Below are 17,084 nucleotides of genomic sequence, written 5' to 3' on the forward strand. Positions count from 1 at the left end.
CAGCCACTTGAAACGTAAAGGCAAATAGGCGGAGCGGTTAGTGCTACGTTTGTGCAGATTTTTGCAGGTAAAATGAGCGTTTGTGCTGCTACCGTTTCCGAGATATTAAACTTTATTTTATAGGTCATTCAAAGGTCACCATCTCCCCAGACGGCTCCAAAACCGGCCAAAATGGTCTACTTTTTTAGTGCTAAGTTTGTAAGTAAGTTTGCTAAGTTAAGTCCCTCTCCTCCTCTTCAGTTCGCCTCAACATACGCTCGTCATATTCTGTGACATGATTTACTCTGAGGTGTTTGACAAGGTTGGTGATGTTGCCACAACCATACATGCCAACCCTCCCGATTTTTCCGGGAGAATCCCAAATTTCAGTGCCCCTCCCGAAAATCTCCTGATTTCCCACCCGGACAACAAAATTGAAAAACCATATCACAGAATTCAAAGCGCGGCCCAGCCAATTCCAGTCTCCAACAATGACGGCAGCTACTTAGTTTTAATATTACTCTTATTTCTCTTTCTGGGTCGCAAAAAAACCTTTAACATATTTTCAGGTGAGAATGCAGCTGTGTAAACTTCAAATATCTGAGCCGACACATCGTCTTCAAACCCCGCGGTCTTTCGCTACTCGGGTTAAACATGATATATAAGTCACTTTGATAACAATAAAATGTTATTGTTTGGCTTTTTCAGTGTTTTATTTGTGCGTGAGTAAATCGGTTTGGCAGAGAATAAAGTTATTAGATTAGATCAAATTAAACTTTATTAATCCCTCGGGAGGGGTCCTCCGGGGTTTTCACACAGCTGAATAAACGTCAAACAGAAAACTGACTAAACAGAAGTGTGAGACGGTCGAGAGTTTACGTCAGCGCCCGGTTATATTCACCCTCCACCGAGGGAGCTCGTGACGTACTACCCGGCTTTCTTTAGACCGCGAAGGCCGGGTACTCAGGTGGAAACAGCCTCTGAATTTGGACACCCCGCTGTTTCTGGGCCGGCCAATAATAACGGTGACATTTAACGTATTTTATCCGATAAAGAAACACTGTAAAATGTATTTATCACCCCAAAACAGCCCTTTTGAATTGTCTCCCTAATTCTGAGGTCTCAAGGTTGGCAAGTATGGCCACAACACCTCACTCTTGGAGCACTTTTTTGCCACATGTATCGCAAACCACGTCTCAGCTGTTTGTGGAGGTAAAATACGTTCACACATGACTCCAATTACGCTCAGCCATTGTTGGGAGTGCGCACGCCAAGGGGCTGCGAGACATTTATACAGCCGTATTTCGCACATGACTATGAAAGGCGGCAGAGGAAGTAGTTCCTTTGAATGTAGACAATCCGAATGATATACAGTGGGGCAAAAAAGTATTAGAATTAGGGGTAGAAAGAATCTAACCATCATGCATTCTCACTAGCAGGTTTCAAAAGCATTATGTTTAGAAATAGAAATAAATTTTTAGAAAAGAGAGAGACCCAAACAAGTAAAAAGATGTATTTGGACAGTGACTCAGATTTTAGTTTAAAAATGACACGAGAAAGTTTCCAAGAAATAAAATAGTCGTGAATAATAAATCTGGAATGCACATGTCCTGTTAGCTGTTTGTTTGGTTTAGTCATTTTTTATTCCTCTTTAAATACCCCTAAGCATAGAAAATAAATACAGATTTTTCAGGTTCTCCAAACTCTCAAAGTCACAAACATTTAAAAGACAAAAAGAAAAACAAAAGAACAAATAACAGAAGAAATAAATCTATTCGTTTCTGGTTTTCCCATCATAATTGTTCCTTTTATGTTCTTACTAACATAAAATACTAAATATTAAAGACAGGTCTTTAGCCCAGTTCTACCAAAACCAGAAGAAAACACAGAGCTCAGATTTCTTCTTCTTTGGCTGTTTCCTTTTGGGATCACAGTTTAATCCAGTTTGAGTTTTTCTGGAGCTTTTTGCTACTCCTGCTGGTTCCATAAAGAAAGCAAACGTGCAGAATAAAATGTGAATTCAGCAATCTTTAATAATTTTGTTTCCAAAGGTTAAACCAGTGCTGTTGTATACCAGTAAACCTGCCGTTTAAGGGGGATTTAAAGCTGGTTTATGGAGGTAGTTTGAATGTGAGTGACGTGATAACAGCGTGCTGGCTGTCTCACTCTCTGTGGCTACAAAGCTTACAGTCTTTAGTTTAGGAGTCTTCAGTCTGAAGATGTTTTCACCTTAACTTGCTCCGAATATCTTTGTGTGGTGCCCGGCCACTCTGAGGAGTTCCCCAGACATCAGTTTTGGGTCCTCATCTGTTCACATTAACCAGAGATGCAATTTAGCTTATCTGCATAGATTGCTGTTTTTTGAAAAGCTAAATAACTGGTTGTTCTTTCATGTGATGATATACACTGACCAGGCATAACAGTATGAGCTCCAGCCTAATATTGTGTTTACCCTCCTCTTTGCTGACAAAACAGCCCAGTCATCGAGATATGGACTCCACACAGGCAGTGTGTTAACAAAAGATCCCATAAGTCCTGTCAGCTGGGAGGTGGGACGTCAGTGGATCAGACATGTTTGTCCAGCACGTCCCACAGATGATTGTGTGAGTTGAGATCTGGGGAATTTGGAGACCACCTCAGACTTGTTGTTGTGCTCCTCAAACAGTTCCTGAACCATCTGTGCTTCATGGCAAGACGCATTATCCTGCCGATGGCAGTCACAGCCATCAGGGAATACTGTTTCCCAGCAGACCAATACTCAATACCATCTTCCGTTTACTTTCTATCAGAACCAGGACTATTTATTTCAGCAATCTGAGCTACAGCAGCTAAGGTTTGGACCACAGAGCCAGCCTTCACTTCCTACGTGTATCAGTGAGCCTTGGCCACCCATGACCCTGTCTTTGGTTCTTTCTGTTGTTTCCTTTGACCACTTTTGATAAAGACTGACCACAGCACACCAGGAACACCCTACGAGTCCTGCAGTTTTTCAGATGTCCTCACTCGGTCATCTAGCCTCACAGTTCAGCCCTTTTCAAACTCGTTTAAATCCCTACACTTGAATTTTTCCTTTACATCAACTTAAAGACTAACTATTCACCTACTCCTGATGTAGCCCTCACACCAACAGGTGCCATGATGAAGCAGTAATCAGTGTTATTCACTTCACCTTCACCCATGATGTTATGCCTGATCGGTGTATGTCGGACAGCTGAGCCTTCATCATTTGTGTGGATGCGTGCTCTGACACTGAGCATTTGTGTGTTCACACGCTCAGCTTAAACACACGTCTGTGTGCTTTCACTGTTTGTGAACGAGTTCTTGAGTTGTTGGTGAAATTCACAAGTGATGCTCTTTGTTAGCATCATCATCATCCTCAGTTCAGGTGAGCTCCTGCAAGACACGAGGTCAGAAAGGAAATCCAGATTCTTGTTATGATTGTTATCATATTATTCTAACATGAAATATTAACAAATTAATTCAATCACCCACAGTTCATTGATTGTTGACTGACAGGTTAGAGTGTTACCTGTGGCTCTCTGTCGATATAAAGACACCATAAGAAGAGTGGAGATGAAGTACGGACAGAACACCAGCAGGTAGCGCATCAGTGCAAAGTCAGAGTGAAGATGACTCGAGTTTGGGTGTGGAGCTCCTGAAGTGGGCGGGGTTGCAGTCTTAGGTTTACCTGCAGAGAGAATCACACCTGTTTAGGTGAAGGTGTTGATGAAAAAAAGAGCTGAAATCAGAGTGAAGCTCCTCACGTTTGACAGTGAGCCAGCTGGGTGGAGACTCTCCATGACCGCTGATGTCACACTTGTAGAGGCCTTCATCAGACCTGGAAACATGCTGGATGGTCATGTGACCTGTAGGCTGGTTTCCAATAAAGACACCATCTTTATAGAAAGCAGCTGGGAGGTTGGAGCCGGTGGTGTTTGTTTTACAGAGCAGAGTGACGTCATCTCCCTCCATCACAGGGAGGACAGGACTCTGCAGGATCACTGATCCACCTCAACACAGAGACAAACTACAGCATTTCATCCATTTACACACAGCTTCATCAACACTAACTCCACACACTCAGCTTACCAGTGACTGTCAGGTTAACCATGTTACTGATGGGACCCTCTCTGGACTCACACCAGTAAACTCCACTGTCCAATGTGAAGATGTAGCTGATGTTACACGAAGAATTAGTCGAACCAGCTGGTTTTCCCCACCCATCTCCACACCGAGTCCTCTGTCGTTTGCTTGTGTTTCTCCTCAGAGTCCATCCAGCAGAGCTGTCGTCCTCCTCACAGCTCAGAGACACAAACTCTCCTTCAAACAGCTGAGAGCTGCTGGGACTCACAGTCAGACGAGCTGTGAGGAAGAGGAGTCAGACATTACTCACTGAACCTCACACTTTTACACTTTGAGTCTGTCTGTCGTACTGTCAAAAATGTATTTTATTGTCATTTATTCCAATAATCTACAGCAGGGGTGTCAAACTCCAGGCCTCTAGAGCCGCTGTCCTGCAGGTTTTAGATCTCACCCTGGGCCAACACACCTGAATGACATGATTAGTTCATTACCAGGTTCCTGGAGAACTTCAAGACATGTTGAGGAGGTAATTTAGCCATTTAAATCAGCTGTGTTGGTTCAAGGACACATCTAAAACCTCCAGGACACCGGCCCTTGGCCCTCGAGGCCTGGAGTTCGACACCTGTGAGCTACAGTTTTCTTCCTATTTATATATAAATTGTATTTTACCAACTTATACGCTTTAACTCTAAGCTAATGTAGAATTTTATTCACTTTTTTAAAATCAAGTCTTTGACTTCATGAAAAGTAAAAGTGGAAATTCTTATTTCTTCCATCTCAGTGATTTTTATTAAATTGAATTAAAGAGCCTCACTGGTCTCTGAAGCTGATGGACATGTAAATAAACTGCAGATTAATTAAACTGATTTTATGTTTCTGCTGATTATTTGAAGAATAATTCTTCCTACAGTAACAGGTATGCACTGCTCATAACTGAACCTCTCATGCTGAGCACATCTAATTATTACTTTCCAGAAACACTAAAGTCAGACATGGTGTCAGAAAGAAAATGCAATACTACCAAACAACCAGAAGAGGTCAGGATACAGACATTTATGAAACAACAAGTGGACGTACACGGCTGACACAAACACACTTACTGTAGTACTGAGGTCCATGATCTAAAAATGATGCAGTGGGACCGACTATCAAAGGATTCCAGTGAGTGTAAATACAATGTCTTGAAAAAGGATTCATACCTCTTTACACATTTTATCACTTTGTAACCACAAACTTAAATGTTTCATTGAGATCTTCTGTGACAGACCAACACAAAGTAGCACATAATTGTGAACTTGTATGAAAATGATACATGGTTTTAAAAAGTCTGAAGAGTGTGGCGAGCATTTGTATCCAGCCTCCTGTACTCTGATACCTCCAAATAAAATCCAGTGCAGTCAGTTGCCTTCAGAAGTCACCTAACTAGATCATAGAGCTCACCTGTGTGTGATTTAGTCTCATTATAAACACATCTGCTCTGTGACGGCCTCAGTGGTTTGTTAGAGAACATTAGTGAACAAATCATGAGGACTGAGGCACTCACCAGACAGGTCAGGGATAAAGATGTAGATAAAGTTATAGTAAGGTTAGGTTATATATAAAAAACAAAACAAAAAGCCAAAAAGGCACTATTCAATCCATCATCCAGAAATAGAAAAAGGATGCTGCACTCCAAGACATGACCATCCACCTAAACCAGGGGTGTCAAACTCAAATACACAGTGGGCCAAAATTCAAAACTGGAACAAAGTCGCGGGCTAACATTAATATTTATTGAAAGAAAAATCTTCCTCCAGATATAAGAATGAATCTTTTCTCATGGAATCAAATAAGTTTTGCTGGAAAACTGAACATGGAACAAGCAAAGCTTAATACTAAACAATATATATATTAGCTGTATAATACCAGTAGGCCAGCTCTGATAGTAATTTGGTATGGCTTCGCGGGCCAAATGTAATTAGGCTGCGGGCCAAATTTGGCCCGCGGGCCAGAGTTTGACACCTATGACCTAAACTGACAGACTGAGGAAAGAGAGCACTTATCAGAGAAGCTTCTAACAGGCCCACTGTCCATTTGGAGGAGCTGCAGAAATCCACAGCTCAGGCGGGAGAGTCTGTCCACAGGACAACTGTGAGTGTGTATTCCACATATCTGGCCTGTATGGAACAGTGGCAAGAAGAAAGCTATTGTTGACAGACAAACAAAGGCAGTGTTGGGGAGTAAGAGAATGCATGTACCCGTGTTACGTATTTAAAATACAAAATGTAACTGTATTCCATTAGAATTACCTTTTTTAATCGGTGGTAATCAGAATACAGTTACTTTGTTGAAATAAATAGAATACACGGTGGGCATTTCCGGTTCCATATGTTTGGCTGTCCCCTCTCTATGCCTTCTCCAATTTTGTGGATTGAAAGCAGTCGGGCGCAGGTTTAGCTCAGATGGATGGGCATGTGTCATATATAGCATGGCTGAGAGCGGGTTAGAGAAAAACACGTGTCCTCTTTTTAAAACATTTTTATATTCAATTTCCATATGGGATGAATACAGTTTCTCTGATTCTGATCGCTGGAAACAAAACACACAGTAAGGCTCTAATGTAAGCGTCCTGTTATTGTTGGTGGCGTCAGTTACACAATGGACCCAGAGCCAGCAGTGCACGGGCAGGACTGCATTTCTTAATTGGAAATGGGCTGATCAACGTACTATTGCTTTGCGGTTGTTATTACTATTAGTGAAGGATACTCGCGAACGAGCTAACATTGTTAGCTGGCGTTAGCTGAGGTTAGTTCATAGACTGCAGACTGTTAGGCCAAATACTCGTGTACGCCCGTCTGTACTTGTGTTTTCGCCGGACTTCACAAGTTTATACGGTGTCTAGAACGCAGGGCATGATGAATCACAGCTCCTGAGTTTTTGCAGCCATCTCCTCTTAATTTAATTGTGATTATTACTTGCAATGGAAATGACACATGGCATAAAAAATATACATGATGTAGAAGATTTCTTTAAGAAAGAAACAAAGAATTTGAACTGATTTGAATTGAACAAATCTTTAAAATATAATTGATCATTTTTGGAGCAGCTTTCAGGATCTCCACGTATTAACATGCTGGTTTTAGACTTGAAGGATAGCATTAACAACCTGCTAGCAGCAAACAATCATTTTTGCACAAGTGCTCCAATGTTTTTGGTTACGTCTGATACCCACCAGCTCGATAGCTAGCTGGGGGTTCAAGGCTTGCTAGAGACGGCGAGAACACCGAATTCCCAGCAAATCATTTTCAGACCCCTGCATTCTTTCGCTGCTCGGGTTGAACATGATATAAAAGTCACTTGGATAATTGAAAAATGTTATTGTTTGACTTTTTTCAGTGTTTTATTTGTTCCTGAGTAAATCAGTTTGACTGAGATTAAAATGATAGTTTTCACAGCTGTAGGAGGCTACCAAGGACTTGAGACTGGGAAGGAGATTTGCCTTTGAACAAGACAATGACTGAAAACATACAGCGAAAGATACAATGGAATGGTTTAGACCAAAGAATATTCATGTGTTAAAATGGCCAAAGTCCAGATCTAAATCCCATCAGTGGCGAGACTTGAAAACTGCTGTTCACAGACGCTCCCCATCGAATCTGCCTGAGCTTGAGCTGTTTTGCAACGAAGAATGAGCAAAAATTTCAGTCTCTGGATGTGCAAAGCTGGTAGAGACATACCTCAAAGACGTGTAGAGGAAGGTGGCTCTACAAAGTATTGATGCAGAATGCAAAACACGGCAAACCAGATTTGATTTGCTTAAAATTTTGAAAACCAGGCATCTTCTTTTTTGTACCACTTCACAATTGTGTGCTACTCTGTGTTGGTCTGTCACAGAAAATCACAATAAAAATTATGTTTTTGATTGTAAGATAACAAAAGTGTAAAAGTTCAAGACCAACAAAATCAAAGTTTTTCAAGGCACTGTGTACAGTTCACTCTGGATTAAAGGAAATCCAAAATAAATTCAAACTTGCGCTCACAGTTCTTGTTTTTTTAGATAGATAGATATTCGGTACTGTAATTAATCCTTTAAAAAGAGCATTTCAAAGAAATCATTAAAAGCTAAAATTTACCATGACGTCTGTGCTCTCTGCGATTATGTGGAAACTATGATGTCTGTAGTGGAAACACAAGGGAAGTGAAAAATCTCACTTCATCATTGGATGTTCCCTAGCAGCCTGAGACTGTTGTATCCAAGGGATGATCCAGCCCTAACTATATGCTTTATCAACAAGGAAAAAGGGTTTCTGTCTCCTGAATCCAAACTGGAAGTTGGTTCCACAGAAGAGGGGCCTGAAAACTGAAGGCTCTGCCTCCCATTCTACTTTTAAATACTCTAGGAACAACAAGTAGGCCTGCAGAGCGAGAGCGAAGTGCTCTAATAGGGTGATATGGTACTACAAGGTCATTAAGATAAGATGGGGCCTGATTATTTAAGACCTTGTATGTGAGGAGCAGGATTTTGAATTCAATTCTGGATTTAACAGGAAGCCAATGAAGGGAAGCCAGTCTCAGACCAACAGAATAGACCCAGCAGAAGAAGCTACTTCCATTTAGGAGTTTTCAAGGCCTCTGAGGATTTCCTCCAGTTTTTATCCATCTATTGGTATCAAGACTGCATCTGTGAGATTTTCTACCACAGAGGGAATTTTCCACGACTGCTATAGTTGCCAAATATTTCAAGTGTGTACTCGTCCATAACTCAAATAGAAGAACAAATATAAGAGGAGGAAGACTCTGATTTTAGCCCTGCTTCGCAACCTGCTCTTCTACAAAGAAACAGAAACATCCTTGACCTGAGATTTTCATCATAAACTGGTTTCCCTCTTATTGGACTCAACTGACCGGGGGCAACATCCAGAACCACGTCTAGCCTTCCAGTGTCACCCAGGCTGCCCAGCTTTCTAGCCTCATTTCCACCAGTCTGTGAGGAAGTCTTACTGTGAGGACCTTACAGGGTCCAGTTGTTCAGCACTCCAGTTTGCTTCATATCAGGTCCTCACCGGTGAAGCTATGAGCCAACTGCCTTCGTTCCACCTGCGCCCTCTTTAAAGAAAAAGCAGAGCTCTCACAAGCATCTGTCTGCCGCTCTGCCTGGGAACACTCCAGAGACTGAGCCACTGTTATTTGAGCCTGAGCGTCCAAAGCTGCCTAAATGTCCTGAGCTGGCCAACCTCAAACACTGAGTGTCCTGAGTGGGTCGAACCTGAGCAGCCGGCGTGCTGGATGGTCCTGTGTTGTCTGTTGTTATATCCTCGAGTACGACTGGACTGCTACCATGTTCCTGCCAGGCTTCCACAGGGTCTTCACTGCCTTTGACACCAGCTGACTGTCAAACCTCGCCTCGTTCTTCTTTGACACGCTTCTCATCTATCTGACGTGCCCCGCCTCCACAACCTCCAGAAAAGTCCCGTCACCCTGCTTTACTCTTAACTGCCCTTCTGCTCTGCTTGGTATTTGAGTCGACCTCCTGAACTGCTTTTCATCAGGTAGCAGAGATGAGCAGGCTTGAAGGAGCTTTACTGTAACAAACTCTGGCTGTTTTTGTGCTAAAGTTCTGAGAGGCTATTAAAAGAAGGAGCCACTGTCCTCTCTAACAGTTAGATCCCATGAAATACATCAAAGATTTGGACAAATGACCCAACACCTGTAACAACATCCACCCAAGACACACAGACTGGTGTTGCTGCACAGCAGCGTATGTATCTGCATGTAAATGATGTTTCTGTCACTGTGCATTTGAGATGTGAGTTGAAGACTTGAACGTTGTTGTTTCCACGTGTGTGGGCATCATCATGGGGTTAGCACTGGTGCCTCACACGAGGGAGCGTGGGTTTGACTTTGTTCATGAATTTGCAGAAGTGTTGATTTTTTCCATGAAATTTAGATGAAAATATTTTTCCAAAGAAATAAAGTTTCATGTTGTTTAAACATCTTTCAGAATCAACATCTTTGTAACTTGTTTCCACGTTAAGTTATTTTGTGCTTGTGGGATCGTTTATCAGTTTTGTTGTCTATAAGACCCACAAACATTTCTAGAGAGCAGCAAACATACAGATTTTAAGCTTTGGGTCTTTTCTTTCTTCCTTCTTGCTCAGGCAGCGGTTAAAGCTGGAAAGTCTTTGCATGACAGCTGCAGAGAGGATGTGGTGTCTTAGAGCTGCACCACAGCCTGACCGTCAGTACATCAGCAGCAATAAATGCACAAAACATGAGATCATTTTGCTTATTTCTGACTTTCAGACACTGGTAACAGAAGCTCACTGACCTTGGTGTGTCGTGCAGATCAGCACTGCAGTCAGAACTAAAAGAAAGCAGCAGGTTAGTCTGAGGTTTCGCACTCATGAAGACGACAGTGACACCAACATTTTCCACTTCACTTCTCTCAGTGTGGGGCTGTCTGGTTTGCTCCAGTTCATAACTGTCCCTCTCCTCCTTACTGCCAAAGTTTAAACTCTTAAACCTGGTTTGTGACTAAAGTCGGCTTCGATTATCTTTTAGGCAAATGTTCAGAAACTTGCGAATACCAAAAGGAAAGAGATCTTAAAACCGTAGATAGGTGTGGATCAGCCTGAAGGATAAGGTGTGATTGTTTAATACTGCAAACATCGGTTACCAGTGATATCATTTACTGTGAACTCAACCTTAGATTAGGACAGGAGAACGGGATTCATATCTTCTCTCAAAAATCCTAAAAACTCTGAACACAACGACTGTTTTAGAACATTTATTGCAAAACCTGCAGACCAGCTTTACACTCTGACATGTCATAAACCCGCAAACTTGCTGAACATTGAATTTCTGAGGTTCTTGTTAAATCTCAGCATCCATAAAAACATATTGTACTTACAGAGGAGACACAGCAGCGTTGTTTCCTCCATCCTCTGTCTCGGAAATGTTACCAACACTCTGGTCCGCTCATGCTTACGTCTTTTAAACCCTCCTCCTTCCTGTGATTGACTCTGTGGTTTTCTCACCTTTTACCTTCTTGCCAGCTTCTTTAGTTTTGCAGCTTAAACTAACAAAGAAAAGATAAAACTTAGAAAAAGGTTAATATGAAGAGAAAACAGCCACAGATGATACGTGCATGGTGCGTTCACTGACAGGAAAATAATGATGGGTTTTTTGTGTGTTTAAGCGAAGAACCTGAAATTTCTATTTTTAATCTGAAAGATTCGTAAACTTTTATTTGTCTTGTTTTTTTTGTTTTTTAAGTATTGAACCTAAAACATGTTTTCTTATGTAAATTAAGTCTCCAGCTGGTGGGAAGAAAAACACAAGCTGCATTTTTTCCTTTAGGTGTGAGCAGTTCAGCTGAGAGGAAGCGAGCTGCGGGTGGGGGATTTTCTTTTCTTTAACATGGGTATGAGAACCGCTCGCTCCTTTAACCACTAACATGTACATTTCCTCAGGTTCAGTAGAGCAAAAAGAGAAACTACTATAATCTAATCACTGCAGCCGTGTTACAGCCCAGACAGGCCCTGGATCTTTATTCCAATCAAAGTAGGTACGATTACTGATCAGCTGATCAGGTCATGCAATTAGGTCACTAACCCTGTGACCATATAAACAAACGTACACACGATGAACCCTCAAACCTGAGGTCTGACATCTGATTGTGGTCCTGAATCGGCATCACTCATCCACAGGCCTCAGTGCACAAACTAAACGGCACTTTTCAGGTGTAGCTGGAGGTAGAAATGCAGTGAGGACAAAGGAGCTTCTGAGCGCGCTCGGAGCGCTGTTCTGTTCACGTCACTTGTTTCCAGGTGAGATGAAGTTCAAGCAGAGCAGCGATGTGGACCTGAGTGTCACTTTTCTTATTAATGCTCAGTTAATCAACAAGCATCACAGCACACAAGAGCTTCCCGATGATCCTTTTTTCATTTGTTTGTGAAGTAAAGTTATTTTCAGCACAAGTTTACTGATCTGTTGAATCAGCTGATGCAAACAAACTGCCGAGCAGCTTCATGTGGAACAAGCTTGAACACCTCTGCTCTCTTAGTGCAACAAACAGGAAACCACAAACGTATAAATGATTAAATCTTTGTGTTATAAAATAAAAGCATCACTGAGGTGAAGTGTGGAGGAGCTGCTCAGCGGGTTCCCTCAGTTTTCCACATAATGTGGAGGAGTTGTTTCGGTACATGGTTCAAACAGAAAACACTTCTTCCTCTTCAGTGGAAAGCTATAAATAGACACTGATGTGACAGAAAGACAGGTGCTTTATGTATGATCTGTATACTGTGTGTACGCCCACTGCGGGCCCCACTGTGGGTCTCTCTGTGCTTAGTGTCAGCCTACTCTATGAGCTCCACACGGGCCTCAAAGGCCAAACAATTCAAAAGCTTCACCAAAACAAGACACCGCTCATGTAGCTGGACCCAGGCTCACCCCACTTATGCTCAGCAGTGCAGAGCTATCCAAACCAGAAAGGCTTTTACTTTGAAGGATTCTGCACTTCCCTCTGACAGCAGCTCCTCTGAATGAAGGGAGCTCAGAGCTCTGATTGTGGAAGAAAAACATCAAAGGCAATCTGAGTTATTTTGACTGTCACGTTATAAAATGTGATGTTCTAGCATCATGTTATTCTTCTTTAGCCTTTAATGGAGGAAGCTTAAACTGATAACATCAGTGCTGCTGTACTTGTTACATTTAGAACTGTTTTACAGGAACATTTGTAAAAAGTACAATGTAACAATTCTGTGAAGTTACTTACAAGTAACGTGTTTAAAATAGTTTACTGCTTCACAAAGGACTAAGAATGTAACGTCCACAGTTAGACTTTAATTGCAGGAACTTTTAGAATTTAGCAGGACAGAAGCAAACGCGTAATTGAAAAAATTATAATCAGAAAAAAATCATGTCAAAGTATAATGAATTAACTTCATGAATCAAAATGTATTTATCAAAATAACGTGCTTGAGCTAATTCTGTTTCTGTTATCTGTGGGAAGAGGAGGGTTTGGAGATGAGATGGACACATACAGATCTGAAGGCGTGTTTTATCCCAGTATTGTCTGTGCTCTTGCAGCTTGTTGTTGCTGGTTTTCTAGTAAATTTTTCTTGGTAAATTATCACCTTCCTGTTACTTCATAATGTAATGACAGCTTATAAATGTCTCCATTTCTTCTAATGTCTGAATAGAACTAAATGCTCTTTTTCTATATCCTACATTTCATTCACTCGCTCATCAACGTTTAAAGGCTGCGACGTGTAAAACGAGTCATCAAATCTAAACTTGTCCTCAGATCAAAGTTTGCTAACAGACCTGGACAGTGTGTGATACTGTCAGCTTGTAGCAGACCGGCTGTTTGGTAAAGACAGTGTTGTTCAGTCAGTGTAATAAAAATAGAGTGAAATCGTTTAAAACAATAAAATCTGCTCACAAACACGTAAATCTTTAATAAAAACATGATGAAGAACCTCAGCTTCAGCTTACTGCACTGATACAGTCAACACAATATTTTCAGAACATGATTATTGAAATAAAAAGAGTGAAGTTTAATTACGTCATTATGATCGTGAGAGAAGAAAAACTAATACAACAGGTCAAAAGTAGAGTTTTATATATATTATATTTTATTCTTATGTGTGGATTTACAGACACCGTGGTAACACAAAGTTTTCATTTTAAGAAACAAAAGCAGGACAAGAAGCACAAAAACTGACAGACCAACGATCCGTCCTTCTTCCCTCTGTCTTTGTAGTCTTCATCCTTCTCTTGTTCTCCTGGGCCCACTGCTACAACACAAGTGAAGTCTATCCAGGATATCCATCCTTTATCTGACACCACTTTTGTAACAGGTATTACAATTAAATAATATGAGATACACATTAAATTATTGTCTCGACAACTTTGGACCAGTATCAGAAAGTTCTAGGTAAGACTATGGAGCCTTGAAAGGATCAGAGAAGGAACCACACAATGACAGATACGATGTGATTTGAATAGAAACTGTATGGAAAGTTGTAAAGTTTACAAACCCTGCCTGTCTAAAGTCTGCTTCCTACAGTGCACAAACGCACATTAAAGGGTCCAAAAATAAAATCAAAACCAAACATCCTCTTTAAGGAAATTCTCCAAAGAGTTTCAATTAAAGAGCTTCTGCTCCTGTTGCTCCACTTCTCTTTGGAAAGAGAAATTAGAGTTCCGTGTGTGTGTGTGTGTGTGTGTGTGTGTGTGTGTGTGTGTGTGTGTGTGTGTGTGTGTGTGTGTGTCCATTGGTTCTAACACTACCCGGGTAGATTTTTAAAGTGTTTGTCTTATCTGTGTCAAGGAATGTAGTAATAGTCCTGAGGTTCGCTGAAGATGGATCCCACGGCTGGCCACACCGCACTCGGGTCCGTCGACAGTCACTCTCTTGGGATTGGCTCGCCACTGAACCCACAGGGTTCAGATCTCGAATGATCCAGTCCTGGTCAAAAACCAATCTATGCACACAGTTCAGAGTGCATACATGACTATTTTATCTATACTTCTTCCATCACTCATCTTTCAGTCAAGTATTGCTCAAGTGTAACAAATTATTTTAGTTATACAGCGTCTCAACCATCATGAAATAACTTGACTTACATCACACAAGGTCTTAGTGCAACAGAAAATATACCTTATATTTGCCCTTTTTAAGAATAAATCAACTTGTAAGACTCTCCCATATTTATCCTTTTAACAGCTCGCTTTTAACTGTTCTTCTTTTTAAGATATTTCAACCTGAATTATTTCTGAGAAAAATATATCAACTTCTTTAAACATTAATACGTTCAACAGAGTAATGAGATCCCTCACTTTTTATAATCACATTATATGAACTGTTTGCATCTTCATCAAATGAATTAACTTCTAAGTCAACAAAACTAAAAATGGTGCATTTACGCACTACATGACGATATTACTGCTCCTCCAATGTTTTGGAAAGAGAATTAACTCAACTGAATCACAGTAATGTTAGAACACACAGAAATCGCTAAGCAGTAGCTTAATACTAGCGGTTAACTATTGGCCCTAGCACATTTTAATATATTGCTTAGCACTTAAAATGGAATATTTACACATCAGTGATGTTACAGTACTTTAAACATAAATATCACAACTCCGACTGGCTGTTTTTAAACAGGAAATATATTAATAGCAGTCAACTACATGTCTTCATGGCGCTAACATTCATGTAGCATCCCTTACCGGAGCTCGTGGTGAGATAGCTCGCCTGGTCCGAGAAACCATCCTGCTCTGACAAACTGGCTGACGCAGCTTCCCACGGCCGTGTTTCACAGATTTCAGATCCTAATAAATAGCCATCTATTAGTGATGGCCCACGTGTATGGGCTCAAATTGTGGTCATAAATATTTTGTACTTGTAAATCAGGATTTGTATGTGTAAAAAGAATTTGTGTGTGTGTAAAAAAGATTTGTGTGTGGACTTAGCCAAAAAATATATGTGAAACTCTGCACTCAAGTTTCAAGTTACAAGTATGAATTTTGACCCCATTTTTCTTCCTTTCAGCTGATTGGTCAATGTCATGTCAATCACAAATTTAACATCTTGATGCATGCTCAATCATCCAGGAAAGTAAATCTCCAGAAGTTGATTCTGTTCATCTGGACGCAGCCTTTTGTGGGAGAAACGTTTCGTCACCCATCCAGGTGACTTCTTCAGTCTCAGCTGGCTGCAGGTTTCCCCAAATCTTCCCCCAAATCCTTATATACGGGCTGACGCCACCCTGCAACCAATGTGCAGGTGGGTTCCCGATCAACCTAGTTGCGCAGCCGAGAGCGAGCGCAGGAGAGAGCGAGGGAGAGAGAGAAAAGGAAAGGCGAGTAGCTTATCCGGCTACACACTCATCAATCTGAACCAGCTGAATCAAAGGTCAGCAGTGTGTTCACGCATCAGGCTTAGTTTGTACTTTAGAGTCACAGAAGAAGAACAACAAATCTGTTCTCTGTGATAAACAGAAGAATTGTCTTAAAACAACTTGCAGTCTTTTTGTTTCTAACTACAGTCACAGGCTCATTAGGAGCTCAATTTGAGTTTAATTCTGATTTTGTTATTACATAGTTACATATTGTTACATAGTGAAGTCACAGAAAGTCAGTGCTGTCAGTTTATTCTCTTTTACTGAGTCTAATCATGATGTATTGCACAGAGAGGACTGTGTTCAGTGAATAACTGATAGAAAGTTTCCTTCATGAATGTTTTCATGTCAAGAAATGTGTCGTTAGGGGGAAACATAATTCATCTTTAAACCTTTAGTGCTGAAACATCTCTCACTCTTAGACCTTGCATGAACACCATCATCCAACTTTATTCACTCCCAAAGAACCCAAGCAAAAAATAAAAAAATAAATACAGACCACAAAAACAGAAACGGTGATAATTTTCATTTTCATTTTTTGATTTACGGGATTGGAATAAATTATAAGGAGGGCACATTATTAATCGTAGATGAATCATATTTATATATCTTAAAGAAATATTTAAAGAAGTACATTAAAACTTGAGCCCCAATCCCCTCCACGACCCCTGTTTGGATAAGTGTTTATTTTTAAATCAGGATACACTTATTCTGACAGCTGCATTATCCATGACAACATCCACACACACACACGCACAGCCAATGCACACAAAATACATGAATAAAAAACACATGGAGCCCAAATCTCAAAGGCTTTTCAATACTTTATTTAAACCTTTTAAAAAGTTTCAATACCTTTTTTCAGTGGTTTTTGTAAGCATACTTAATGTTCAAAGTCATTTTGAGACATTTAACACAAAGTGGGGAAAGTGTATTGTTCCATAATTAGGATCCACTCGTCATAGATTTGACTACTTTACTGCATTTATTTATGTTTTTAATTTTTTATCACTTTTATATCATTGTTTATTGTATTTATTTATTGTTTGTTTCATCTATGTAATTTTGCCCAAACACACTTTATTGCATCAGTGTCATGAAAATCCTTAAACTCACTGATTTCACTTTTGT

At 40.6% G+C, this 17,084-nt stretch overlaps 1 protein-coding gene and 1 long non-coding RNA gene across 2 annotated transcripts; one reads left to right on the forward strand and one right to left on the reverse strand.

Moving 5' to 3' along the window:
* Window positions 1-1,841: 1,841 nt before the first annotated feature.
* On the reverse strand, window positions 1,842-11,240 carry LOC120727394 (high affinity immunoglobulin epsilon receptor subunit alpha-like). Its single transcript, XM_040021629.1, has 6 exons — window positions 10,952-11,240; window positions 10,370-10,405; window positions 4,069-4,341; window positions 3,744-3,989; window positions 3,509-3,667; window positions 1,842-3,372 (listed from the first exon to the last, which is right to left on the reverse strand). The coding sequence occupies exons 1-6, from the start codon at window positions 10,980-10,982 to the stop codon at window positions 3,356-3,358; spliced, it is 762 nt and encodes a 253-aa protein (XP_039877563.1). The 5' UTR covers window positions 10,983-11,240; the 3' UTR covers window positions 1,842-3,355.
* Window positions 6,080-9,867, forward strand: LOC120727410. The gene is made up of 2 exons (XR_005694529.1): window positions 6,080-6,192; window positions 8,589-9,867. It is a non-coding gene; the product is annotated as an uncharacterized LOC120727410 (long non-coding RNA).
* Window positions 11,241-17,084: the final 5,844 nt, after the last annotated feature.

This window comes from Simochromis diagramma, unplaced genomic scaffold (genome assembly GCF_900408965.1).
Source record: "Simochromis diagramma unplaced genomic scaffold, fSimDia1.1 OVJJ01000740.1, whole genome shotgun sequence".
Classification (NCBI taxonomy): Eukaryota; Metazoa; Chordata; class Actinopteri; order Cichliformes; family Cichlidae; genus Simochromis; species Simochromis diagramma.

Coding starts and splice junctions, on each gene's coding strand:
- LOC120727394 (XM_040021629.1), bottom strand. CDS start 10,982: ATGGAGGAAACAACGCTGCTGTGTCTCCTCT. Junction 4,342..10,369: donor GATCTGCACGACACACCAAG/GTCAGTGAGCTT, acceptor TCTTCCTCACAG/CTCGTCTGACTGTGAGTCCC. Junction 3,668..3,743: donor CAGCTGGCTCACTGTCAAAC/GTGAGGAGCTTC, acceptor TTCTCTCTGCAG/GTAAACCTAAGACTGCAACC.